This window comes from Antrostomus carolinensis, unplaced genomic scaffold, assembly GCF_000700745.2.
Source record: "Antrostomus carolinensis isolate BGI_N321 unplaced genomic scaffold, ASM70074v2 scaffold31851, whole genome shotgun sequence".
NCBI classification, from domain to species: Eukaryota; Metazoa; Chordata; class Aves; order Caprimulgiformes; family Caprimulgidae; genus Antrostomus; species Antrostomus carolinensis.
The window spans coordinates 1-25,859 of NW_010292505.1; the positions used below are offsets into that span (position 1 = coordinate 1).

General features: G+C 39.9%; 2 protein-coding genes across 3 annotated transcripts; one reads left to right on the plus strand and one right to left on the minus strand.

Annotated features, from left to right (window-relative positions):
- Positions 1–231: 231 nt before the first annotated feature.
- PMPCB (peptidase, mitochondrial processing subunit beta) lies at positions 232–8,014 on the plus strand. Its single transcript, XM_010176996.2, has 13 exons — positions 232–237; positions 1,201–1,341; positions 1,687–1,773; positions 2,256–2,385; positions 2,780–2,978; positions 3,664–3,743; positions 4,308–4,420; positions 5,080–5,223; positions 5,800–5,960; positions 7,178–7,263; positions 7,339–7,427; positions 7,640–7,715; positions 7,811–8,014. The coding sequence occupies exons 1-13, from the start codon at positions 232–234 to the stop codon at positions 7,873–7,875; spliced, it is 1,377 nt and encodes a 458-aa protein (XP_010175298.2). The 3' UTR covers positions 7,876–8,014.
- A 17-nt stretch (positions 8,015–8,031) lies between these two features.
- DNAJC2 (DnaJ heat shock protein family (Hsp40) member C2) lies at positions 8,032–25,300 on the minus strand. 2 transcript variants are annotated; one of them, XM_010176995.2, is made up of 16 exons: positions 25,115–25,300; positions 24,419–24,494; positions 22,147–22,245; positions 19,381–19,522; positions 18,141–18,221; positions 17,296–17,361; positions 15,457–15,548; positions 15,233–15,354; positions 14,230–14,379; positions 13,841–13,929; positions 13,686–13,755; positions 11,882–12,066; positions 10,633–10,733; positions 9,560–9,667; positions 8,721–8,875; positions 8,032–8,180 (listed from the first exon to the last, which is right to left on the minus strand). In XM_010176995.2, exons 1-16 carry the CDS (start codon positions 25,145–25,147, stop codon positions 8,106–8,108), a joined length of 1,644 nt encoding a protein of 547 aa, XP_010175297.2. In that variant the 5' UTR covers positions 25,148–25,300; the 3' UTR covers positions 8,032–8,105. The 2 variants fall into 2 exon arrangements, with proteins under 2 accessions (XP_010175297.2, XP_028943057.1); XM_029087224.1 differs by lacking the exons at positions 13,686–13,755; positions 13,841–13,929.
- Positions 25,301–25,859: the final 559 nt, after the last annotated feature.

Here is a 25,859-nt window from a genome sequence, read left to right on the forward strand (position 1 = left end):
CAGTGTGAGGAGGGCATCGGTGAACTGAATTGTGTTCAGCAGAGGGCTGGCAAGGTGGTCGTGGGCTGGAACATGTGCTTTATGAAGAGAAGCTGAGTGTCTGGGGCTTGTTCAGCCCATAGAAGGCACAGCTTTGGTTGGACCTAACAGCAGCTTGCCCGGTACCCATGAGAGCTGTCAGGAAGACACAACCAGGCTTTTCACAGTGGGGCATGGTGGCAGTGAGACGCAATGGGCGTAAGTTGAAACAAGAGAGGCCAAACTAGATATATGAAAAACATTTTTTCCCATGAAGCAGTCAAGCAGTGGAGCAGGCTGCCCAGAGAGGCTGTGCAGTGTCTCACCATCCTGGGAGACTTACAATACTCAGCTGCAAAAAACCCTGAGCAAACTGCTCTGACCCCATAGCTGATCCTACTTGGAGCAGGAGGTTGGATTAGGGACCTCCTGAGGTCTCTTCAAACTTGAATTGTGCTATGAACCTAAAATACATGAGTTTTGAGAGATCTAGCCTATTGGTATTCCAGGAGGGGAGTGGGTGAGAGCTGGATTTTGTACTTTCATGTTTAGGGCAGTCACAGGGCGAGGGAAGTCTTTGTTTATTTGGCACATTTAAAATTTTTGTAGTAGCTTATTGAAATATGCATTTGGGATACATACTTAAATTTCTTGATGTTGAAAAAGTGCTATAAACTTTTTTTTTTTCCCCCCACATTAATCTTCCCTTCTTTTCTACACCATTCTTGTATAAAAGGTGGCAATTTCAGTATTTGTCCCTGTTCTGAACAAGGGGTGGCTGTGATTTGCAGTCCTGGACATAGGCCCTCGGACTATATCTCACTTAACTTTAGAAAGCAGGTACCTGAATGAGTTTTAGGTGATAAAGGATATATTCAAAGCCCTGCAGGCTCTTGCTAGCAGAACTGTAAAACGAGTGTGGCTCTCAGGGTGGCTGGCTGATGATAGTAACATGCTTTTCTGTCAGACCATTTGATTGATGTTTTTCTTCTGAGTCAGGTTAATGCATCTGTGATGAAAAGTAGTGGTGATTAAATCAGTGCTGAATTTTTTATTTTTAAATGCATGCTTTAAAAAAAAAATCCACAAACTGAATGTTTAAGTTCAGGAATATGTTTTTCAAAAGAGCATCCTAGGATATAACTTCACTATCTGAGCGTGACTGATGGGTTTTCATTACAGAGTGTGCATGTTGGGACAGGCAGGCTCAGAGCTTCCAAAGCAGCAGCAGAAGTAATCTTAAATGTTCCTGAAACTAGGGTGAGTCCCCTGGAAAACGGCTTGCAAGTAGCCTCTGAAGACTCTGGACTCTCAACATGCACAGTAGGTAACTTGTAAAGGGAAGTTTTTTTGTAACTGTTCATGTGTGTTTCCTTGTGGAACTAAATTGCATTCTTTAAATGTTTATTAAAACAATTGTTCTTAAAAGTGAAGCTGGGAAATAGAAATCTTCAGGCTTTTTTAAATGATTTGTGATGAGATTTTTTTGTGAAGATCAAAATTTTACTTTTCTGGAAAAACTGCTTCATTTAAGGAAGAAGCCATTTAAAAACAGGTCTGGAAAATCTTAAGTGTAGTTCACAAACAAGAACAGCAAAGCTGCATTGTTAGCTGGTAAAAATTATCGTTAGCTAGTAAAATAATTTCTCTTTTATTTTCCCCAATGAGGTTGGACTTTGGATTGATGCTGGAAGCAGGTATGAAAATGAGAAGAACAATGGAACTGCTCACTTCCTTGAGCATATGGCTTTCAAGGTGAGTATGATTATTGATGTAGAAGTTTACAATGGATTTCTAAGTTGTTTATCTTTCAAGATCAATGATAAGAACTTTGTCAGAATTGTATAAATCAGTTCTCCAAATTGAGGAGAGAGGGAAAAGAAAAAAAAAAAGTGGACAACTTAGACTTTGGTTTCCATTAGAAAATGAAGCTAAAGTCTTACTTCTGTGTAGCTGGTACACAACTATAGATTAGTAACACAGGTCTAATTTTTACTCACTTTAAACTTTTTGTAATAGTATTGGAAGACACATAGTGCACCTTTTGCTAGCTTTTTATTTTCATTTGGGAGCATGGTAGGATTTATGTCTGACTTTCAAGCTTGGAGAGATTAGTATGCCAGTTTTCTTTCCGGAAGACTTTTTCTTTCTCTTGACTTTGACTGTTCCAGACAAGAAGTAGTAATGAGTAGGTGAATTAAAGGGTCTAGTTTGATTTTCTTATTGTTTTATTTCAGGGAACAAAAAAGAGATCTCAGTTAGACCTTGAATTAGAGATTGAGAATATGGGAGCTCATCTGAATGCATATACGTCGAGGGAACAAACTGTGTATTATGCAAAGGCTTTTTCGAAAGACTTGCCAAGAGGTAACTGCTTTCATTTATCAGAAAAGCAGCAAAGAATGAAATGCTTATCCAGCTCCCGATGAGACAACACAGCATGATGCTTTTGCAGCGTAGTAGTCCTTTCCTTCCAGGGTGAAAAGCCCTTTCTTGAACTTCCCAGGAATGTGAGAATGCGGGTGTGGAAAGGAGAGTGCCAGCAGGGAAGTTGATGTTCGAAACATTTTTGTCTTTAGCTTCCCAAAAGAAAATACCTTTTGGACTTCTCCCTTCCTGCAGTGCAAGTCTGTTGTCCCCTTGCAAATCTTAGTATCAAATCTTCGGCCGCTTGGTCTTTGGGGTGGATTTTACTTTTGGAACCAGATTTTTCTGGTAGTCTGAAAATATGCTTTCCATTCCCATCTCTATTTTCAATTAGCTGTGGAAATTCTTGCTGACATAATTCAGAACAGTACCCTGGGAGAAGCAGAGATTGAGCGTGAGCGAGGAGTTATACTTCGAGAGATGCAAGAGGTTGAAACCAATTTACAAGAAGTTGTCTTTGATTACCTTCATGCTACAGCCTATCAGGAGACAGCCCTAGGACGGACAATTTTGGGACCCACTGAAAACATCAAGTATGTCCAAATTTGTGGCCATCTTTAATTGTATATTAACTTTTATATATTGAAAAGATGAAGATCTTTTCTGAAGATGTAGGGAACAGCATCAATTTTCATTTTTACCTGCAAGGTAGCTGAAATTGCACTGGATATAACTGTAAGAAGAATTCCCCTATTGCCTTAATTCCCCTGTATGCAGCCATCAAAGGGTATGTGAACTTCAGATGTCTACTGCACGTCTTCATTATTTGCCATATTTTTCTCCTGATTGTTAAAAATGCACCTGACACAAAATTGCAAATGCTCCTTTTTCCCATCAGTTAGGTGTAGGGCATTACTGCAAATACAGCTGGTTTTGCACTTCTCTTCCAGCATTTGTTTATACCTGTGCAGACCAGGAGACTGCTAAATGTGCTGTTTTCAAATTGGCATAAGATCATTAGTGGCTCCTGCCTCCACCTGACTGAGCTGTAATTCTTGTTCCTTCTCAGGAAGCTAGAGCTTTGAAAGGCAAAATATATGAAGTACCTGTTTCCTATTTAGGAAGTCAGCCTTATTTTAGCTTTCTGCCTCGATGCACAGCTCTGTGCTTTGTCAGAACTTGCAATTATTTTGACATTGTATTGTTCTATATATTTAGCTCTTCTTAATCTAATAAACTTGACTGATGCAGGAGTGGTATTTCCTTGACTCTTTCTAGATCCATAAACCGTAATGACTTGGTGGAGTACATAACAACACATTACAAAGGACCCAGAATGGTCCTGGCTGCTGCTGGAGGTTAGTATGAGATAGTCACCCTGGATCATGTGAAACTATGCTTAAAACCATAGTCTTTAAGTTTCTGAGATCAACATGATGAATTACCCATTGTTCAGTGGGTCCTGGAAGTTGATTGTTAGCCCTGCATGTTTTGTGCCTTCATACCCTTGGAACTTCTGTTCCCTTTTCCCCTCAGTAATGTTCTAGAAACATTCTTAAACCAGTAGTTAGCAGTAAATTGGAGGCCAAGGTCATTCTTTCATGTGGGTGGGAAACGAGGATCCTAGAAGGGGTTCAGTGTGAAAAGGGGAGTAGCAAGGAAAGCAGAGAAAGAGAAATAACATCAGGGCTTGAAATTGAGAGCAAACAGCTTGATTTGGTGTAGTATTAATAGAACATTACTGAAGAGAATTAAGGAGGGTGATGATGATCTTACTCTGCATTACAGGGAGGTGTGAGGAACCTGAAATTGGCATTAAAGGGGGTAATGATAAATTACTGCTTAGTTGAGTCTTTAAACTGCACTATGAATTAACTGTTTACAAAGTAACATTACAAAGTATGTGAATTTTCTTTGTTCAGGGGTCTCTCATGATGAGCTACTTGACCTAGCAAAGTGCCACTTTGGTAACTTGCCATCTGCTCCAGAAGGAGGACTGCCACCCCTGCCACCTTGTAGATTCACAGGGAGTGAGGTAAGCTGTTAGATGGCTTCTTGAGCTGGCTGTTATATACCCTGTGAGCACAACTGACACGTGCTCTCTGCTGAGGAGAGAGCACTTCTCAGCCATGGATTCAACAGATTAAAAGGTTTCTTGCCTCCAGTGAGGCAATGGAGTGGCTGCTTTCCAAAGCACAGTACTTTCCAACCTTTCTTGGACAAGCCTCACTGCTGCCACTTTTTCTGCCTCATCAATTCCTGGAGGAGTACCTGCCTTACCCTGCTGCTACTTTCCCTTTATGCCCTTGCCTATGGTGTTGGAACGTTTTCAGTTGTTGGGAATCACTAATTTAAAGTATATGGCAGCGAACCGAGGCATCTGTGTTCTATTCCGAGCTCTAGTTGGATTTTGTCATCACCTTTTCTTGCTGCTGTTTGTCATAACATGACTTGTAATGCTCTCTCTACCTATGTGGCATTAGGCTTGCTGTTGGCAAAGTGCTCCAGAATTGCGGCAGGGAAGGCTCATTAAGGCCGATGTTAAATAAAGCTTCATATGCTTTGATTTTTGGTTCTCTATGTGTGTGCTTTATAATCCAGATATAATGGAAATGTCTGTCTCCTCATATTTAACTTCCCATATACAGGACTGTGTACAGGTTGTACTGCAGCTGTTTCCATGTGTTCCCACAGATTCGTATAAGAGATGACAAGATGCCCTTGGCGCACATTGCGATAGCTGTTGAAGCAGCTGGCTGGTCACACCCAGATACGATCCCACTGATGGTAGCAAATACCCTGATAGGTAACTGGGATCGTTCCTTTGGAGGAGGCGTGGTGAGTGAACCTGCAAGCACCTTCCTGTTCTTAGTGAGGCTAGTGGGCTGAGATCTCTCTGACTTGGGTACTGCCAAAACAGACCCATTCAAGCCTATCTGATGGCATTACTGCTACTTTATGGCTATTTCTGAAGGTCATTTTTTGGAGTGGGAGAAGGGGATCCAGTCATGAGTCTGAGAGAATTTGTTGCCCCAAGGTCTAGTAAAATCTTAAGAAGTGGTTCTGAACCACCAAAATAGAGGTGACTTCAGGTCTGCCAGCCCTCCTGGAAAGTAGGATGTTTCATACCTGTATGTCATCTGAACCTGTGGATATTAGTAACTGTCCCTTTCTTGAACCTAAGTAGCTTTATGATTTTTGTCTTAAATCTGGGCTGTTACTTGGAAACGTGAGATTATCTGCAAGAAAAGAAACTGTTGAGATGGAGAGCTGATAATTAACCTTGCAGCTTCTGCTGGAGCCTGTGATACTACTGCATGTTCTGTCATTGAAATGAGAACAGGAGACCATGGAAGTGACAGTAGGCTTTCAAAACACTTCATAAAATAATATATTTTTCTTTTGCCTCAGCAGAATTTATCCAGTAAACTTGCTCAGATTGCCTGCCATGGTAACCTGTGTCACAGTTTCCAGTCTTTCAACACTTGCTACACTGATACAGGGCTGTGGGGACTCTATATGGTCTGTGAGCCATCCACTATACAGGACATGGTGCACTTTGTTCAGAGAGAATGGTAAGCTAACAACTGTTTCTCTAAAAAGATTGTTTTCAGTGAAGGAATGCAATAAAGAAGATAGTAATCATTTAAAGATAATATTTTTGTTTCTCTGCTTAGGCTTGCCTGGAAAACACAAGTGCATGAAGTTCTAAACTTTGATGCTCAATGCAGAGTCCCAACAGCCAGTTTTGGGCAGCCTTACTTGGAGTGAATAGCTTCAGGTTTAGGTTTGGTTTTCTTTTTCTGCCCTGGAAAAATAAATAGGAACTGTAGTTAGTGACAGGAGTTAGGAGAATGCATCAGACCTTTTACTAAGGCAGTCTACAGTGCCTGTGTTTTTGACATGCCTGCATGTTTGACAACTGAAAGTAATTATTCATGAATGAGAATAATGAATGTGCAATTACCTAAACCCCATTATTAGTTCCCCATTCTGCAGTTGCTGTCCCACATGACGTACCGGGTGATGGTGTTACATAGAGCTCTAGTGGGTACATAGGGAAATGAAATGATGTCAGGTAGGCGAGCTGTTATACGTGGAGTTTTGAAACCTGGGATTCTAGTTAATACTAATTCATCTAAGGCCTAAATCTAAATTGAAAAGATGTCCATAGGTGCAAATGTAATGCCTGAACTGCAAATGTGATTAGAACCAGACATACGTTATTTAAGAGTGCTGATTTAAAGTGGGTGAAATGGAAACAAAAGTTGAAAGAAAATTTGTAAATGAGGACTTTGTTTAATTGTGTGGATCAGTTCTCATATACCATCACTCCACGAGATCTCTGTAAACAACTTTTGGAGAAAAAAGGCATAATTTTAGCTGTCTATTGGTTGCAGCTTAGCAGGAAGATATGAACCATTCCTGTGTCTAATGGATTCCCCTGTCCTAGGGAAATGTTCCTTATGCAGTGTGGTGTATCATTATCTCACCAAGAGCCAGGAAGTAACGGATTTTGCCTTCTGGGCTAATTACCTCTAATTGTTTGGTTCCTACTCTCTTAACAACAGCTATTCTCAGGATAGCAAGTATGGACTACACTTGGCTCAAAATGCTAATTTAATGAAATGAAACACAGCTCTTCTCAGAGGAAAAACTTGCACTTAGTTGTATTAGTATGCTTCCAAAAACCCCTACTCTTAAGCTGCTGCTTTGCATCCTATGGCTTGTTTTTTCTTGTGTGCTACAGGTTACCATTATTTAATGCCTTTGGATTTAAACTATTTTTCAGGATAAGACTTTGCACAAATGTTACAGAAAATGAAGTAGCTCGAGCAAAAAACCTTCTAAAGACAAACATGCTGCTACAACTCGATGGTGAGACTTATGACAGCTTTTTAATCTTAGTGGAGTTGTATGCTGATAACTGAAGCATATTTTCCCCTATTTTAGGGTCCACGCCAATCTGTGAAGACATTGGAAGACAAATGCTGTGTTACAAGCGCCGAATCCCAATTCCAGAACTTGAGGCAAGAATTGAAGTAAGTGGCACTCGTGTTGCAAGAATTAAATTAAGCCCTTAGGAAATTTAATTGCTACAGGAAGTAACACTACCAAAATTAGCCTGTTTTCAACTGAGAAAACTTTCAACTGTTTTGTTGCCTGTTCCCCTGCGTTGTACAAAATTAAGATCACTGGCTCTTAATACTTTTAGATGGGATTGGTAACAAAGATGTCTCTTTACCCCTCTTAGGCTATTGATGCCCAGACTATTAGAGAAGTTTGCACAAAGTACGTCTATGATAAGCATCCTGCAGTTGCTGCCGTGGGTATGTTGTATAAGTTTCTCTGCCCTCCCAGAAACCCTGCACACCAATTGCTATCAGTTTAGCATGTGTTATGGCCAACTTTCTTTAACTTCCAGGTCCAATCGAACAACTTCCAGAGTATAACAAAATCTGCAGTGGCATGTACTGGCTTCGTGAGTAGTGAATAACAAGAACTTTCAGTATGTTTAAGCTTAAAAAAAGAAAAAAAAAAGAAAAAAAAAAGGAAAAAAAATTACACCTCTGTTTAAAGCTTTTGAGTTGGAGAAATGGCATTTGAGAAGATTAAAACTCAAGAACCAGCCAGTCCTGTGTACTTGTCTAATTAAGGAAGGAATGAAAGCATGTATAGTATTTGCATTTTTATTATAAAACAGAGATTGTCAGTAAGAGTCATTTCTTGACTTTAGTAGCATTCATCACTTGTTCTTGAGCAGCTTTCTTTGCCTTGACCATTTCAACGAGTTCCTGGAGAGTTGGAAAAAGAAAAGATACTTATCTAAATGTGGAACCTGTTAACAATGCCATGGTTTTGAACACTACATATATTCAGCCTGAAACACTCTAGCTCGCACCATAGTGAGGAATCTAGACAGTTAGACAACTTAAGACAATCTAGACCTTATGACAACTTATCTTAGAAACAAATAAATTAATGGAAGCTCATCTACTCCCCCTGTAGCAGGAACTTTCCCTACAAGAGGCTACAGATAGGACTTTACCATCTACAAGAGCTTGCTGTGAAATTGTAAGACAGATTTCATGAGACAGACTTCCCTTCCCAGCTTCCAGAGCCACTACTTTCACAGAAGAAAACTTAATCCTTACTCTTCTTTTGGGGTTGAGTTAATCTCCCCTATCCCCCCCCAAAAAAAGCTTCTCCCTAAGGCTCCATCTTGTTAGTTTGCTGTTGTCAGGTATTGTCTCTGGTACGAGAAGCAACAGTAACAGCAAAGGACTGTAACAAGACCTGAGCTAATGACAGTCCTGGGAGGGGAGGTACCCTACCTTGTATCGCTTCATGCAGTCTTTTTTTGACCGGCCTGGAACAGCTGCTGCTATTTTCTCCCATCTTTCGGGAGTATTTACTGGGTAAGTCTTCAATGCTTGTTCTAAAAGCTTTTGTTCTTCTGTAGTCCAAGGGGATGAATCTAATGGCGATCCTGTTTTTACATGCAAAAATGACAGTCAGAAAAAAAAATACTTAATAAAGAGTCTATGAGATAAGCCAAAGAAAATATTGTAAAATCTATTATAGTTGATTTAAAATCCTTGCAGTTTTGTGATACAACTGGTCTGACCTAAGGGCTACCCAGTACCAAACACCTGAAGGAAAAAAAACTAAAACAAACAACCCTGAAATTGACTGGACAGGTGGCCCTTGGGATTTTTAAATAAAGCATGGAGAAGTTAGAAGGTAACATGTTTTGTTGTCAGGTGGGTGTTAGATCACTGTACCTGCCTTGTGAAGCCAAATCATTAGGACAGCAATGTAGCTTTTCCTTTTTTGTTTCAGTAAGGAAACACTTGGCCTTCTGCAAGTGTCTGGAAAATTTGATGGGAGGGGTGTGGGGTTTAACAGGAGACCAGAGTTGAGCTGTGGGAGGATCCTGTATCTCAAGTGCATCCCCTCAGGCCTACCTAAAAATGAGGTACCTGACCCTCTGAGGAACAGGTAAATCTTGGCATCAGACTTAACCTGTTGCCTCACCAGGAAGCATTTCAAGCTGTCACTAGTTTAACTGTGTACCAGAAACCCTCAAATCCAGTAATAGAGCCTGGATCACTTCTTAATGAGATGCACAGGGGATATAACTTTGCTAGAAGGGCTCCCTTTTCACCTTTACCTTCAAATCGTTCCGAGGGGGCAGCACTGTCCATCTGAGGCACCACACCATGTTCTTTTTTAAATTTGTCAAATGCTTTCTTGTTTATATCATCTTTTTGGTGAGGGTCTGTGAGCAACAGACATTGAATAGAATAATTATTGCAACAAAATTCAAGCCAGAGGTAATAATAAAAGCATTATGAATATTAGCTTACAGTAATCTGCTACACATAATAACCCCCCCCCTCTAATTCCTACTTCCTTTAAAATTATGGTAAAGAGGCTGGTAGATTAAAAAATAAAAATCATTCAGGATCCAATAAACTTTGCTCAAAGTGTCAGGCTCTTTAACCCCCATCCTGCTTTATACTGCTCAGGTGAATACTCTCTGCATGTAAGTTTAAACCTGAATCTGCAGCTTCAGTGAAATCAAGAGGGAGTATTCTCTCAAGTAAGGGCTGTGGCACAAACCTCACGTATTACCCAGAGTACAAGTATGTCAGGGGTGCAGGAGTACTGGGAAAGTCTGGGTCCTCCTTTTGCAGGTATGTGGTTTGGAATGGAGAAACTTCTGGAAAACTTTTTTTTTCTTCTATAGTGTAATGTTTTGATTTTCCTTGAGAACTTATTCCAGAGCTCTTAAGGCTCCATTTACACAAGAGGAGATGAGCCACACTAATTTAAGCATCTTACTCTGGTGCTGAATCCCATTAATCTTTTTTAAAGTATCTCTATAGTTTCAGCAATTCCATTTATTTTAGATGCCTTCCTTTGTAGAGAGCTTTCTCAGAGGCCTGTTTGTCTCCCTCTGAGTGTAGAGGAGCCCAGGCAATGCATGTGGCCTAGACACTTGTGCATCAAGTTAGATTAAGAGAATTCCCAAGAGTCACTCCTGAGGTGGTGACTTACACAATAGCCATTTGGCTGAAAATACCGAATCACATAAGTGCTCCTCTAAATCTCCAATCTGAACTACGTTTCTTTTGGGATATACAGAGGATTTTCTCCTAATAGAAACACAATGCCATTCAAAAAAATAAAACTGTAGAGAATGCAGACCATCTTATTACAAAACCAAGGTAATATAGATACCAAGCTTTTGGAGGCTCTTTGCTTTATTGATGACATCTTTTGCTGTTCGTTTTATTTCAGTAGTAGAGTGCAAGTTCATGTAATTGGCAATAACTTCCCACCTAAAGCAAGAGTAGAAAGAGTAAACCAGCATGTTGCAATAATAGCTTATCTTCACACAAGCTACGGTCAAGCTCCTGTACACATTCATATCAACTCCTAAGTAAGTTTAATCTTACCCTGAGAACTGATATGTATTTAGGTATCTGTTCTGGAAAGCTTTTAGTCACTAAATGGGGATGTTTCCCTTAATAATTCAGTCAGTGTGGGTGAACTTCTTGACTTCTGATACAGAAAAAGGATGGGGTAGAATATAGGTGTGTAAGTGCAAACCTCTAACCTTCAAAACTCTGCTCGGCTGTTGCTTTCCTGAATTCCCTGAACACATCTGAGATTAAATACTGCAGGCTGCCCTGAAAGGGCTGAGAAGTTATTAATCCTGTGTCCCCTGTCTCTAAGAACACCTAAACATCAGATAAAGGGGCTTCAACAGGAGAGAACTGGAACACCTCTAGCCCCAAAATTATTCCTAGTGCATTACTAGGAAATGAAAGGGAATAGTCACACCTGGTCAGAAAGGAAATATATCCAGGCCTGTATTCTCCACGAGTACTCTGGACTGCTGAGCTGCAGTGCAGAAACAGGTACTGGTATCTCCATAAGTGGGGTTTGTTTGTTTGGTTGGGTTTTCTGTGGTTTTTTTTTTTTGTTTTTTTTTTAAGTAAGCATCCAAATCTTGTAAGACTTCAAATCTGTGATTCCTAAGTGGAAGAAGGCATTTCACTTCTGGGAAAGAACAGGGTTAAGGCATGTGCCCGTTCTTGATGCTTATTAGTAAAGCTACTGGAAGTAGCTTACACAGTTGTATTTCTACCCAGCTGCATCATGGTCACTGTTCTGGTCTTGTTCTCTGCTTTAATGACTGGAGCCTATCCTGTAGTAAGCCCTGTGCAGACGTGCATCTTGGGACAATATTGCTGGAGGACTGAGGCCCAGGTTTGGGAGGGAAACGATACATGGCCAGAGCTAACTCCAGTGACACATAGAGCATGGTTCTGAGAGAAGACAAACCACGGGCTGCTCAGCAGTCAAGGAAAAGGAGTCCGTATCCTGACATCATACTTAGGATGGTCTGAAAATAAATTGTGTTATGGTTATTATTTAATTAAAAATTGTTAGTAGGGCTTTTAACACCAAACCCAAGAAGTACCTTGAGTTAGTCCCTGCTGGGAAGAGGTTCACAGCTTTAATTAACAACTGTAAATCATCTTCCGGCCAATTTTTGCTTCCTCCTCCACCACCAGTGGTTGACTTTTCTGAACTCTTTGTTGCTTGGCGCATACGAGCTTCTGCCTCTTCTTTCTCTTGCCTTATTTGTTCATTTATTTCTTCTATCTGAAGAATTGTAAACAAGCATTATTTACTTACTTATTTTTACATTTTACAGTGACACAAACCTCTCTCTCTCTCTAGAATTGCTTTGAATCTTGAATTCTGTTTAGTTCTCGTTCTGTACATTATCCATAAGGAAATGGAGGAGCTCATCTGCTCCACTATTATTTCCCTGCATCCTGTATGTAAATTGGGCCATCCCAGATTAGGAGCTACAGCAGGAATCCATCACAAGTTCAGTAGGGAATTAAATGAACACTCCTGGGATTACAGCAAAACTTCTGAATGTAGTGTGAATGTCCAGGCTAACACCTGACTTAGAGACAGAGCCACAAAAGTATTAAGAACCTGAAGAGATAGTGAGGGCAGTTTCACATCCATGTTGAATACACTCGTTCCCAAGTCTTCCAACCTAACTGCTGCCTAAGCCTGGTGATGCCAGAAATTCTGTTACTATGGGTAACTGCAACAACACAGTCTTTAGTTACTAAGTGCTTACTCAGGGTTAGATGACCATGTGTATTTTGTTAGCAAACAATTCAGCAGAACTTAAGTTATCCATTGCACATCTTTGTGACCTGTAACTGTGTCTTTGGTTACAGACTGTGGTGTGACGTATCTCATGTATCTGCTTCTGAGTATGCCCAGTCCAGTCTTGGCAATATTAAAAAAGCTATGCACTTATGTCTGCTGGCAGGATGCCCAAAATAGGTTTCTCTCTGTTCTATCTCATAATAAAATCTTTCTGGCAAAAGGAAAATTATCTGATAGATCATTTTTATTAATGCATAAGTGGAACAGTTTTAACAGAGAGACAGAAAGGTGACTGTCCCATGTTTGGAACACACTCCTGGAGACTGGGAGATTGGATTCAGTCCCCTGCAGGGCCAGAGAGATTTGAATCTTATTGTCTGATAGTAAACCTGACCCTGGGATGGGGACAGATCATCTTCCCCACCAGGAAACAAAGTTCATAGCTGTGAATCCAAAGCTGCGTTTGGATCACATAATCATAGTGGTTGGAAAAGTACGAGGTTGAGAGAAAACACCTTATTCTTTGTGCAGGATGCGGGTTCAGCCCTATTAGTCCAAATGGCTTTTCCCTGATGGTAAATTTAGGCAGATCCTTGCTGAGTTTCATAAATCTTGATCACAAGTGTCTTGCCTTTCTTGTACTTTCGTATCCAACTCATTGGTCCTTCCAGTGCCTATAGCCTGCAGCACTTAAGTCCTTTTGTGGATCTAGCCCCAGGTCATCGATACTAAACTAGGATTCTTCCTACATAACAGAATAGGTTAAGATCCCTCCTTCCCTTCTAGGTAATTGCTACCTATTGTTGGGCAAAATTAAATTCCTCTACTGCTTCTGTATACTGTACAAATAGTAGATTTTGTGCCCTTTACTAACTAAAAATGCATATTTTCTCAGCTGGCCCTCGTTATTTCACCAGCCATGAACTGCACTATGTAAAATGGAGCAGTGATCAAGTCTGCCTGAGGACTCTGAAAGTTTAACAGGCAGGATTCCGCAGCAGCTATGTTGTATCTTACTTTGGTTCAGTCATGTAGATGTCACAAATCAAACGATTCTGGTATTTTGATTTGACGCTCAGCATAATTACCTGTTTTACTACAGCCGCCTTTCCTCCTTCCCTTGTTGTGGATGTAAGTGCTTCATTCAAGCATTGCAGACTAAAAAAAATTATTAAGTTACAACGGATAGCTAGCAGAAAGATGGGTATCAAAATGAGCAGAAATCAGCAGGAGGAAAACTCACCTTGCTAGCTCAAGACGATCACAAAGCTTTTCCACCTCCTCCATCATTTTAACACAATCTGCCTCATTATCAGAAAAGTAATTCCAGTTCTGGAAGCAGAAATACATGTTCTACAAAGCTCTTGAACTTTATTGTCCTCTTCCTTCAGATAAAGACTTAACACACAGCATTCTTCAGCCACTGCTGTGTTTGGACCTATTTGGTCAGCTTTACTCGTAACTCAAAACCGGTGTGATCAGTATGTGTTAAGTACTTTGCTTTTTTAGTAAACCCACTTTCCGTACCCATCTCCAGCCATAAGAACAAGCTAGCACCTGATAGGGTCTGATCTAAGCAAACAGCAATTTCACTGATGGAACCTGTATTTCACTATAATAATATTTAAATACCTTGCATGTCGTTCTCAGTTTTTGCCTTTCTTTCTTGATTGCTTTTTTCTGTATCTCTTTTTCCTTTTTTGCTACTAATGCTTGTTGCCTAACTTCTTCTTCCTCCTTTTCTTTCGCTAACCGTGCTGCTTCTAATTCTGCTTGTCTTTGCTGCAATGAAAAGCAAAAAAAAAACCAAACACAAACAAAAAACCTCAAAGTCACATTGTTGCAGGGTCATCCAGTATTAAAATGTGCTGTTTCTGGTTCTGGTGGGTTTTTGTTGTTGTTGTTGGTGGTTTTTTTTCTAAATACATCAAAACTTTAAAGTTTGGTTTTCCAAGAATTTTGAGGGAGGTACTGAAACATATACCAGTTGTAATTAATTCCAATACTCACTATAAGGGTCTCTAGTTTATAAATCCTGACTTCCTTTACAATTAAGATCTAAAACTATGGAATTTCCTATGCCTGCCCCAAAAGCATAAGCTTGGAAAAACGCAGTGGTCCAACATTTCTCTTGCATCATTATTAACATAAAATCTTGCAGTATTGTCTTTTAAGTCACTTTTTAGCACCTTGCATTACCCTTTCACTCCTGGTACTGTTTTCAGAGCCTTCTTTTACAAACTGCAATAGTAATCAAATATGTTACGTTACCTCCAAGTGCTTCATACCAATCAGGCATTCACAGGCTGTAAGCACGAGGCAAGCAGCTGTACTCATTTTATGTAAAAGGAAAGTAGGCCACAGAACTTAATGACTGCCTCGAAACCAGAGGAACTGTATGTGACAAAACTTAGTTCTAGACGGTTTTTTTGTTTCATGTCTGTGCTCCTTGTTTTCATCTCATTCTCAAAAGGCTGTCAGTCTTGCACTGCCTCTTGCACAGGCATCAAAGACAACACATCCTTAAATCCCAATATAATTCTAACAGAAGCTTTCTGACCCAGTATAAGCTGAAGCAAAGATTGGGGGCGAATGAACCAGGGTTTTTCAACCTGAATAAAGTAGTTAAACTTACTTTTTCTTTTGCCTCCTGTTCTTTTCGTTTTGCTTCTACCTTTGCTTTCTTCTCTGCTTCTTTCTTGGCCTTTTCTTCCTCCTTAAATTTCTTTATCCTGGGATCACAGCTGTATGCATTGTCTGGCAGAAGAGAGGAAGCATCATGTACAAAAGAAAACCAGGAGATTTCCACTGTTAATTAACAAATCTCTCTTTAAAAAAACCAGCAGTTTGTGTGCTCACCAACAAGTGTCCTAATTCTGTTCATTTCTTCTTTTTTTCTCAATGCTCTGGCAGCTCTGTTCTGCTTTTCGATCCACCTCCTTTCATCTCGACTAAAAAGGGAAAGCATAGTTAATTCAGTGCTAATGCCCTTCAGTGTCAGTCTGTTAGAAATTCAACAACAAACTTTTTTTAAAAGTTTCCCCACACAGCTGCTCTTCTCTGAATACATCAAAAACAGACTTCAAAAAATGAAGTTCCAGGCCCCAAGCTCATGTCAAAAATGCCAAGCATTTACACAGTCAGATAACCCTTCAAAACATCCGACAAAACAAGCTGCTTATTTCTCATTGCAGAGAATGAGATCATGGACTTTATTTTCTAAATGCAATCCACTTGTTGACCTAACATTAAACCCAAGCAAAACAACCAAAATGCTGGTATACAGTTTAATTAAAGAGCAGCAATATAATCAGTGTTAATTATCTCCATTTTACAGAATACAGGTCATGTCGAGTAAACTCATCTGCACAGGAAGAACACTTTCTATGAAGTACTGTGACACTCTGGTAAAATCATGCCGGTAAAATCCAGCTCAGGTTAAACAGCTTAAAAATTGGCTAAGTCATCTGGAAATATTTGTCAGTGCTGTCAAGAAAGAGGCAAATTTTTAGTGGGGGTCTATATCCTTATCCACACAGCCAAATACAGAACAATATACTTCAGAACAAAGAAAACAATCCCCATAAGAGTAGGAGACTACTACAAGTAGACTGAAGGTTTAAAACAGGAGCAACACCACCTTTGGCAAGAAAGGGTAACGAGAATCATGGCCATCTGAAGAGAAGCTGAAATACAGAGCTTTCTCTTAAGCACTGCATACTATGTACCATTTGTCTAAACATCTTTAAAAAAAGGACACTAATGACAGGAATAAGCACAGAAAAGAGCTACACAAATGATTCAAGAACCTTCCTCCAATGAGAAGCCTAGAGATTAATCTGTATAATTTATCAAAAATACAAGGGGTATGGAATTGATTACGGTGCCTTCACAGAACCTTCAGAGGAGAGAGACCACTGGGTCCAGAGAGGCTCAAAAAACCTGATAGCAGGAAAAGGTATAAGAGGAACAAATGCCCAGCTGCAACCCAAGTATGGGACACTTTAGCCACAAAGCAAGCTAACCCCTGAATCTAATGACAAAACTGATTTCTATTCAAACTTGGAACAAGAGGTTCATGCAATGCAAGTTATGGTTATACAAGGATGACTAAGTGAAAGGTTGTGTCCTGTGAAGTACATGTTAGACTAAATTATTCGGTGCTCTAACTTGAACGTTCAGTGTTTATAACTGTAGGAAGAATAAAAACTGAACATATTTTCCAATGGCAACAAGGTCTGAGTAATGCAGCAGCTATCACTACATCAACAAATACACAACTTTTTATTAACATCAAGCCATCAGAACTAATCTCTCTCAATTCTAGAAAGCATCACTTGTCTCACCACAGTTTAATAAAGAGTTGGAGAGAGAAATGAGACCTGCTTACTCATCCTGGCTCCAGGTTCAACCTGTGTTTGGGACTTGCTGGAACTGCAAGTCTGAGCTGAAATGAACACACATTTCAAAGCACCTCAGAAACACCTATGAGATGCAACCAAGAACTATTTCAATTACAGAAATAAGACAAAGAGAATCCCACAGTCACTCCAAGTCTGTGACTGACTACTAAGCTGGAAGAGTGGAATTCAGTCTTAGTTCGGCTTTCTTCCTATGACTTACAGTCTAACAGAAAGTTGGAAAATTTTGCTGTATCCATCTCTTAGTCTCCTGTCAAATTTATTTTTACTTACATACCATTCTGCTTTTTCTTTTTCCTCTTCATCTAAATAGGAAAATTCTCTCCAGGAATCAAAATTATACCTAAAGTAAGTAAATAAATAAAAAACCCCAAACAAGAATGAATATAAAAACCCCAAACAGCAGAACTATTATAAATAATCTACCTTTTTTACTATTAGGTTTTTGTAGGTAATTATACTGTTATTTACAACTTATAATACATAATTTACAATTATATTGCACCTACAATGATCCCACTGTGTTAAGTCAAAATGCAAGATGCTTTTGAAAGTAATGATTGACATCTATCTGTACTGTAGGACAGTGTATTTCAGGATGGGATCAGTCTCACCAACTCTGGATGTCTACAGTGCAGTGGTCTAATCTCCCTTTAAGGCAGTGGAGATATAGTGCAGTCTGTAGAGTTCAGAGAGAAATTAATTTTATCTTTATATAAGCACCTGTATTTAGCAGGTGAGTCAAGCCATAAACTCCACTGACTTCATTGGACTAGACAGACCTCCTTCAACTACAGCAGCTGAAATACCTCTTGGACACCTCCACTGAAAACACAAGTTAGGTGAGATGAACCCTACTTCTACTCTTGGGTCAACGTGGTTCACAGCCATTGTGATCAGAGAACTGTCAGAAGCTCCCGCTGAATTTACAACGCGGATGTATTAGCTAGGAGAAAGCCAGCTCAGTTTGTGGAAGGCACCAAACTGCTGTGGGGTAATTTCATGACATTACTAGGTCAGAACAGACTACAGCCAACAACCTACATACAAAAGGGCCTGTAAGCCCTTTCTATTGCACATCTTTAGTACTATGACTAGAAACTGAGGTATCAGCTAACTTACCAAAATGAATAGAATGCATCTACCTCTTCAAATGATGAGTTCATGTCCCCAAGTTTAGGAACATTTTTCTTATTTGACCACCTGAAAACAAATGGATATATTCAAGAAACAATATATAAAATCTTACTTCATAACATGGCAGGTGTTAAGTACAGAATCAAAATACAAAATGAGAGGCTCCCTTCCACCAACACAGAGGTACCAGGCAAGAGGAAGAAAACAGGAGAGTTCCTTCTAAACATTCTCCAGATTGGGCCTTTTTTGGGGAGCTCTCCCAGAAAAGCAAATTCCTCCTGCTCATGTTTGGTGTGCCTACAAGGAGACCTGATGGAGCACAGGCTATCTGTGTAGATACTCAATTCTCCATGCATGTTGTCTTGGTAGAGAAGCTTACAGAAAGTGGACAAAAGCTACTCTGAATAACTTGTCTCTGTGGTAGGCTACAGGAAATTTCCCACATATTTTAATGGAGTATGAGGGAATAATACATGCTCTGCCTCCATTCCATTTTTTTCCCTACCAAGAGGGAAATCCTTCATAGGCTCTAGAAGTTGTTATTCCATGACATAGCATCCATTTCCAAGCAGAGAAGGGAATGACTCATCTGACAACCACAGATCCAGAATCTCTGGAATACTTGATAAAAAGATTCAATAAATCCACTTAAAATAATCAACATATTGTTCAGAATGTGTTGTAAAGTGCCTCACACAATAAACCACTTTTTTTCATACAGGTAAAAGGTGAAATAGACTTCTACTGTGATAGCCTTAATTGGCTAGCATGAATGAAATGCAGAAAAAAAAGTCACACACATTAAGAAAGAACCACCAAATACTGATTTTATCTTTTTCTATCATTTATCTTCTCTTTTAACCAGGTAAATTGTGAACGTAACTGTTGTCTTCTGTTCATGTCTCACCCTCATAAGAAAATAATTAAAAAAGGAATTTTTATTCAGTAGCACACACATACTTGGTATAGTAAATAATTTTAAGATGAAACAATGTGTTGTACAAAAAGGACAGTAAGTAATATGGAGCTGAGGACAGGCTTTTTTTAAAAAAAAAAAAAAATCTCATGGGAATAGAGAATGCACTGTTTTACTTGTATTACATTTCTAGCAAATCAGTGAATCTCCCAGCATCCCTCAAAATTCCACCTGCTACAAACACAATGCCAGGAGAGTTTGGAAATGCTGATTTTCCAGCAACAGCCAAGGCAGTCTGACACAGCTTACCTCGCATTTCTTTCAAAAACTGGTGAAAAAACTTCAAAGAAGTTTTCCTTTGCTTCACTTTTGGAAGGTACAGAATTATCAAAAGTAGGATCTATGCTGTTAAATGCTCGTCGTTTCACAGGGTCAGATAATATTTCATAAGCTGAAAAAAAGTTACCAGACATGAGACTAAAGTGAGTCTTCCCCACAAGGTGGGAATGTTACAGAAAAGGTTCTAAATGTTTAAAAAGATGCTCTCAGATCTGTGTTGGATCTATCATTCTGTACAGCTTGACATTTAATTATTTTAGTGACACCAAACAGCATTGCTGTCAATTCCTGTTAAACTAAGTAGGAAGAAAATGTTTATGAAAAACAACACATTTAACTGTTACAATGTAACAAAACCAGATTATATTTTAAATGATTTTATAGCAGTAAATTAGCTTCAGGCATTGGGAGCTTGGGCATGACATCTTCAGGCTTTTGTCCTACACCAGGTCCTTGCAGATAAATTGACAAAAAAACCCAGTCTACTAAGACAGGCACAGAGTAAAAGCTGTCCCTGAGTTAATACAACATCAGAACTGGCAAGAATAGGAGCCATTCATTAGAATTTTTGCAGCTCATTATGATGTTGTACTGAGACTCAGAAAGAGTATAAACCACCACATAGCTGCTAGCCAAAACATGCACATGGTCCCAGTTTTCCTGTTCTTACAGTCCTGCAGTTGGGGAGCATCCCATTACTGAATCTTTTAACCTGGAAACCACACAGACTGCAGCTTCAGTAAACTCTTGTTTTCTCTTAAGGAAATTACTTTCTAATTACTTTGTCAGTTCTACAATGCCTACTATTTTTCAGCAGAAGTGAAAATTCAAAGGAATCAAATCTGTGTTGTGATAATTCATGGGCTTCTCTGCATCTCTGGACAGAGAACGCTGCACCATGAAGGTCAGATCTAGAAGGTGGTAAGATGGAGGGGACCTTGGTGCTCTGTGGTTTTGTGAGCTGATCTCATTGCACATGTTAATGGAGAGAGGAAGGAATACACAGGACCACCAACGAGCTGCTGTCTGCCAGTCTCCCCATCCCCTCTGGGAAGGGACTTCCCTCTGTCAATAGTCTACATGACCCCAATTATCCTCTACATTGCAAGAGGAGCTTCAATAACCCTCATACCATTTTCCTGATGCAAGAAATTCTGTGTACATCCGTTGGTTCCTCTTCCACTTAAGAGGTGTCCCTCCCTTCTACGCAGATCCCAAATTCTACTCCCATAGACTTAGTTTCCCTGGCACTTCCACTCCTCCCTCATTATATCTCCCACTCATTCCTTTATCAGACCCAGCTCTGAATCCCACCTACGTACTCCTGCCTTTCCAAGTTTCTTCTCTCCATTCTGTTACCACTTGCTCCTACTCCAGATTCCCCTTCCCTCACATTTCATTTCCTTCCTCCAAGGTACTGCTTGGAAGGATTACTCCTCTTCCATGCCACTTCATGCTTTCCCTTCTGTCTATGCGTAAACTTAGGCTGTAAGCAGTTAAGGGGAAACATACTTTGCACCTTGCACGTAGAACACAAGACCATAATCCTGAATTCTGGTGCAGGTTGTTATTATAAATAGCTGCCAGTTTCTGACAGGACTGAAACTATGGAAAAAAATTTCCTTTGGCTAACTAGGCAGCAGCAGGCAGGAGAACTTCATTTGCCTGCAGTTTTACATTTCTTGAAGACAGCTTTCCCAATGCTCTCATAAAGGTCAGTAAGTGATTGAACAGATGGTAAACAGGTTTCCCCACCTATTTTCAGGTGTTAGGATTGTTTTTCTGTTTCAAATTGAAAGAAAGTCACAATTCCTGTGATATGGTGCATGTGATCTCTAAAAAGTCTGTTTTCAGCCAATTGTTGTGTTTGTTTACTTTTCAGAAGTTTTAGTACAATTCTAAAGAAGACTGAAAACATAATTAGCTTGTCTAATATATCATCTAACATTTTAACTAGTATTGTAAGACACTGAGAAGAAGAAAGTTTAGAACACACGAATTCCAAGATATCCCCCCACCCTGACCTTATTGGGTAAAAAAATATTGTTTAAAATAAAACAAAAAAGCCAAACTCCAAAGCATTTGTAGAGGCATAAGTCGTGCACCTAGAACACTCCCTATGGTTTTGGAATCGGCCAGCACCGGTGTTCTAGGTCACTACAGGTAAGAAGGGAAATGTTACTCAATTGAGCTCACTTGGTTATCCGTGGGCAAAAAGAGCAGCTGAAGAAACTGTTACCCTGCATCAAACCAACCGACACTCTGCCCTACATCAAACCAACCGACACGCTGCCCTACATCAAACCAACCGACACGCTGCCCTACATCAAACCAACAGACACTCTGCTGTCGGCAGTGTAAGCACGTTAGAATGCAGATTTTCCAGTTGCTGTTGGTGTCTCAGGGGAACGACCATCTATCACACCAGTTTATCCCAGGGATGTGGCTACCTCTGGTGGTGCATCTTTGCATTCGCTGCTGCAAGTGTTCACATTCTGTCACCAAGTGGCACAGCAGACCAGTGTCTATCAGGCATGTTCCCAGACTGCTTCTACCCAGAGGGAAGTTACAGTAAAGTGATCTCTATTTATAGAGGAAGTTTTCTAAAATGGAAGAGAACTTCTCTGGCTTTTAATAATTGACAATTCTTTAAAAGCCTAATAAAGCGTTACAAATACGTTTCAGATTAATTGAGTAGAGTGAGAGAGTATATAATAAAAGAGATCAATTGCTTACCTTTAGTTATGCATGTAAAATAATCATTATCACCTTCTCCTATCTGTTCCCCTGCAGCTTTTCGCTTGTCTGGATGATGTTTCAAAACCATGGATTTATCTAGCAAATAGATGCATTATGTTTAGAATTGCTTTAGCATCAACAGTTTATTTCTCACAAATTACAAAGTAACACAGTAATTCCAATTGACATTTCTCTACTTAGATACTTAAAAAAAAAACCAACCAAACAAAAAACCAAATGCCCATCAGGAAGAAAACAGATATGAATTAATGAATTTTCTTTGCTTTAACACTATTGTCAGAATTAAAATTATTTCATCTTTACAAAATAACCACAATTCAGAAATTCTATTCCATTTTTATCAGCTGATGGAGTACTGATTTTCTGGGACTTATTCCAATATTATGCATAGCAAAGTGCTTCAGTAACTGTAACTGTACATTTAGCTTCAAAAAGCATAATGCAGTTTCAGGACCTTAATTGTGCAAGATCGTACAATTCCCTGTGCAATCATACTGAAAAAATAAAGAAAAATAATTAATGTAATTTTAGTTGTTATTCTAATGAAAAGCAAAGTAGTTCAGATAAAATAAAAATCATATTCTATTTCTTTACTCAAGTTCTGAATACAATCCAAGACAAAATCTTGCAAGGAAACTACAGCCATGAGCCCGTGAAGACTGCTGCACTTACCCATGGATAACATTACGCACAGACAACGAGACTTTGTGGTCAAGTTCTCTCTCTACCTAGGCCTGAAATCCTAAGATATAACTAATATATATAGAGTATCTACTAACATTGCTGCCAAAGTTGTATTAGTGTTTAAACAGTAAAACCAGATTGTAAACTGACTTCTTTGCCAAAAGGTCTAGCCATACCATCATACATCAAATGTACTTTCCTGTTTCACTATAGAATACCAGAGAGAAGATATCATGCAAGTAGTTATAACAACATGCCTTTTGAGAAACAAATCAGAATCCTTGTTAAAAACAGGAAAAGCACAGAATACTGGTGACAACTCACATCCCTCTACCACCACGTCCTAATTGAGTGCTGTTAGGATCCTAAAAAGAGAGAAGCCCTAGTTCTTGCTCGACAAGATCAGTGGGACCACTAATCACCAGAACAGGTATTGCTCTATGCTCTATTAGGACATGCTCCACAGCAGCACTGCTAAGCAACACGTACCTGCGGCAACATAATTTCCTGTGCAAGTTGGTAATTTGCTAATTTTCACCCACTTTCACTTAGGAGTACCTGTGCTTTCCCTGGGGACAGTGGTCCTGCTCACACCAGTACAGTTATACAGGCAATTGTTTGCAAGATCAACTCACAAAAGCATCAGCTTATTTCATAAGGGCTATCGACCAATCTTCAGAGTACTTTTAGATCTCCCTCCACTAAATACTCGCATCCTTCTTGCAAAGCCAACTCTTGGTCACATTGCTTTCTAGGAAAAAAGTTCTGAAGCCCAACGTGTTGTTCCTTAATATGCCAGTACCGTAAAATACCCCCAGTCCCCTGTATGCACTTCTGAATCATGTCATGACACAGGCCCATGACATCATTAAGCAGCACACTGGCACTTCCAAGTTCTATTGTTTACTTACCCAAAACATCAAGGAAACTTAACCTAACAAGACTACATTTTTAACAGCTTGGTAATATCCCAGAGACATTACCAAGCCACAAGAACTCAACAGTTTTCACATGGTAAAACGTCCAAAGAAGAGCAAAACTAGGCTGCTCAGTGGCCTAAGTAACTTCTAGTTACTTGAATACCTGAAAATTCAAGAGCTACGGCTCCATTTCCATGCAATGCTCAGTCTGACAACAGCAGCACACTTAAACATTCACTAGCATTAACGTGGCAGCTAACTGTTCTAAGGGGGCTTCAGGGTACCAACCTATTGAAACACATAGGGCAGGGCTAGCTGTATTTCTCTGCCTGTCACCGAGTATTGCTGCAGACTCAAAAATGCAGAAATGTACATTTACAGTCTCAAGGCTGCTGAGAAAAAACACAGACAAGAAAGCTGAGATGTGAAGTCAGTGAAATTTTTTAATTCCCTAGTTTTAGGCCTGTGGATTTCAGAGCTGTGATGTGAATTTAGAAGGCTGGTAGGCAACACAAATCAAAGAGCAGGCGTTTTTAGGTCTGTGAAACAGTAAAAAGCTTGTTTATGACATGTATGTATTTTCATGTGTAAACCAGTTGTGTACATCTGAAAAAAAGGTATACTTATGAGGGAAAGGTACTTACGAGCTGCTTTGATTTGTTTCTGAGTAGCCCTGTATCGTATATTTCCTAGCCCAAGAACTGCATAATGGTCTTGATTCTGAGGGGAAAAAAAAACAAGACGCTAATAAACACCGATAAACGCAACCTAAAAAGCCACAACACATGCAGAAAAACCCTTCTCCTTCCATCTTTTAAAAACAAGAGGCAGAATTCTTCCCTCTCTCAATAAATATTAGCAAAAGGCTATAGGAATAATTATCATAGAGGTCATAATTATTGAATAACCAAATATCAATAAAGTAAGCCATTGTTATAGAAATTCAAGTAGCTTAATCTAAATTGGATTAAAGCACTGGATCCTAGAAAGTTCAATTACTGGAAAACTGAATTGCTGTCTTTATTATTAGAGTGCTAACACAATTCCAGAATAAGGGAGGCAGTAATAGGGAGAAGAGAGACTTTTATTGCTTACAGGCAGTAAAATGAAAAGCAATAGTTCAAGACTGAGCTGTTATCCTGACGTACCACGTGAGCTTGCCCTCATCAACTGGTTATGCATGGAAAATACAAACCCAACTATAACACTAAGGGACACAAAGCAATTCAGATAAGGGTGGGAGGGGAGGAGGAAGGGGATCTTTAGCAGCTGGGAAGGGCAGATAACGTTGACAGATTTCCAGCAAAAATAATTAACATTAATCTGTATCAACTTAATACCTTCCAGTCCTTTGGATCAAGGGTTTTTAACATAGGAAATTCTTCAAGCTGCAATTCTTCATCCCCTGATTCTTCAGAAAGTTCCTTCTCATCTTCTAGCTCCTGGAAAGAGGCAGAAACATTTATGTTTCTCCTCTTAATAAATGCTTCAAACCATCTTCCCACAGGTTCCACTTGACAGAGTACTGATGCTATAAGCAAAAACATAAAAGCAACTTCACCTTCTGTGGGTTTTGGTTTTTTTTTTAATTAAACCCCATCAAAGCCCATAAAAGTACTGCATCACACAAGACCACGATTGCCAAGTCTTCTAGTCAGCTCTAAAATCACCAGGCTGCTTTAGAGATTGCAAGAACCGGGACACACGCCTGTCAGGCGGCACCTCCCAAACACCTGGCTGGGTTCTCAGCTCTTGAGAGGGCTAAAGGAACGCACACGTTAAATGATAGCGGATAACGTCCCGGCTTTGGTAACAGAGCCGACACCCGCGGCAGCAGGGTGATTTTCGGACTGCTCCGCTCTCCCGAGCGCCCCCGTCCCAGGCCCCTCCCTCCGGCAGCGACACCAGACTTGTTGCTCACGCAGCGGCTCCGGCAGCGCAGGCAGCGCGGGAAGGGAGCGGCGCTGCGGTGCAGCCAGCGGGAAGTGCCTCCAACGGGGCGACCTGCAGCTCCAACGCCTAAGCGGGTGCTTGGGGATCGGGCTTGTTCCCCCGGATCAGCCCCTCGCTCAAACCGGGGCGGCC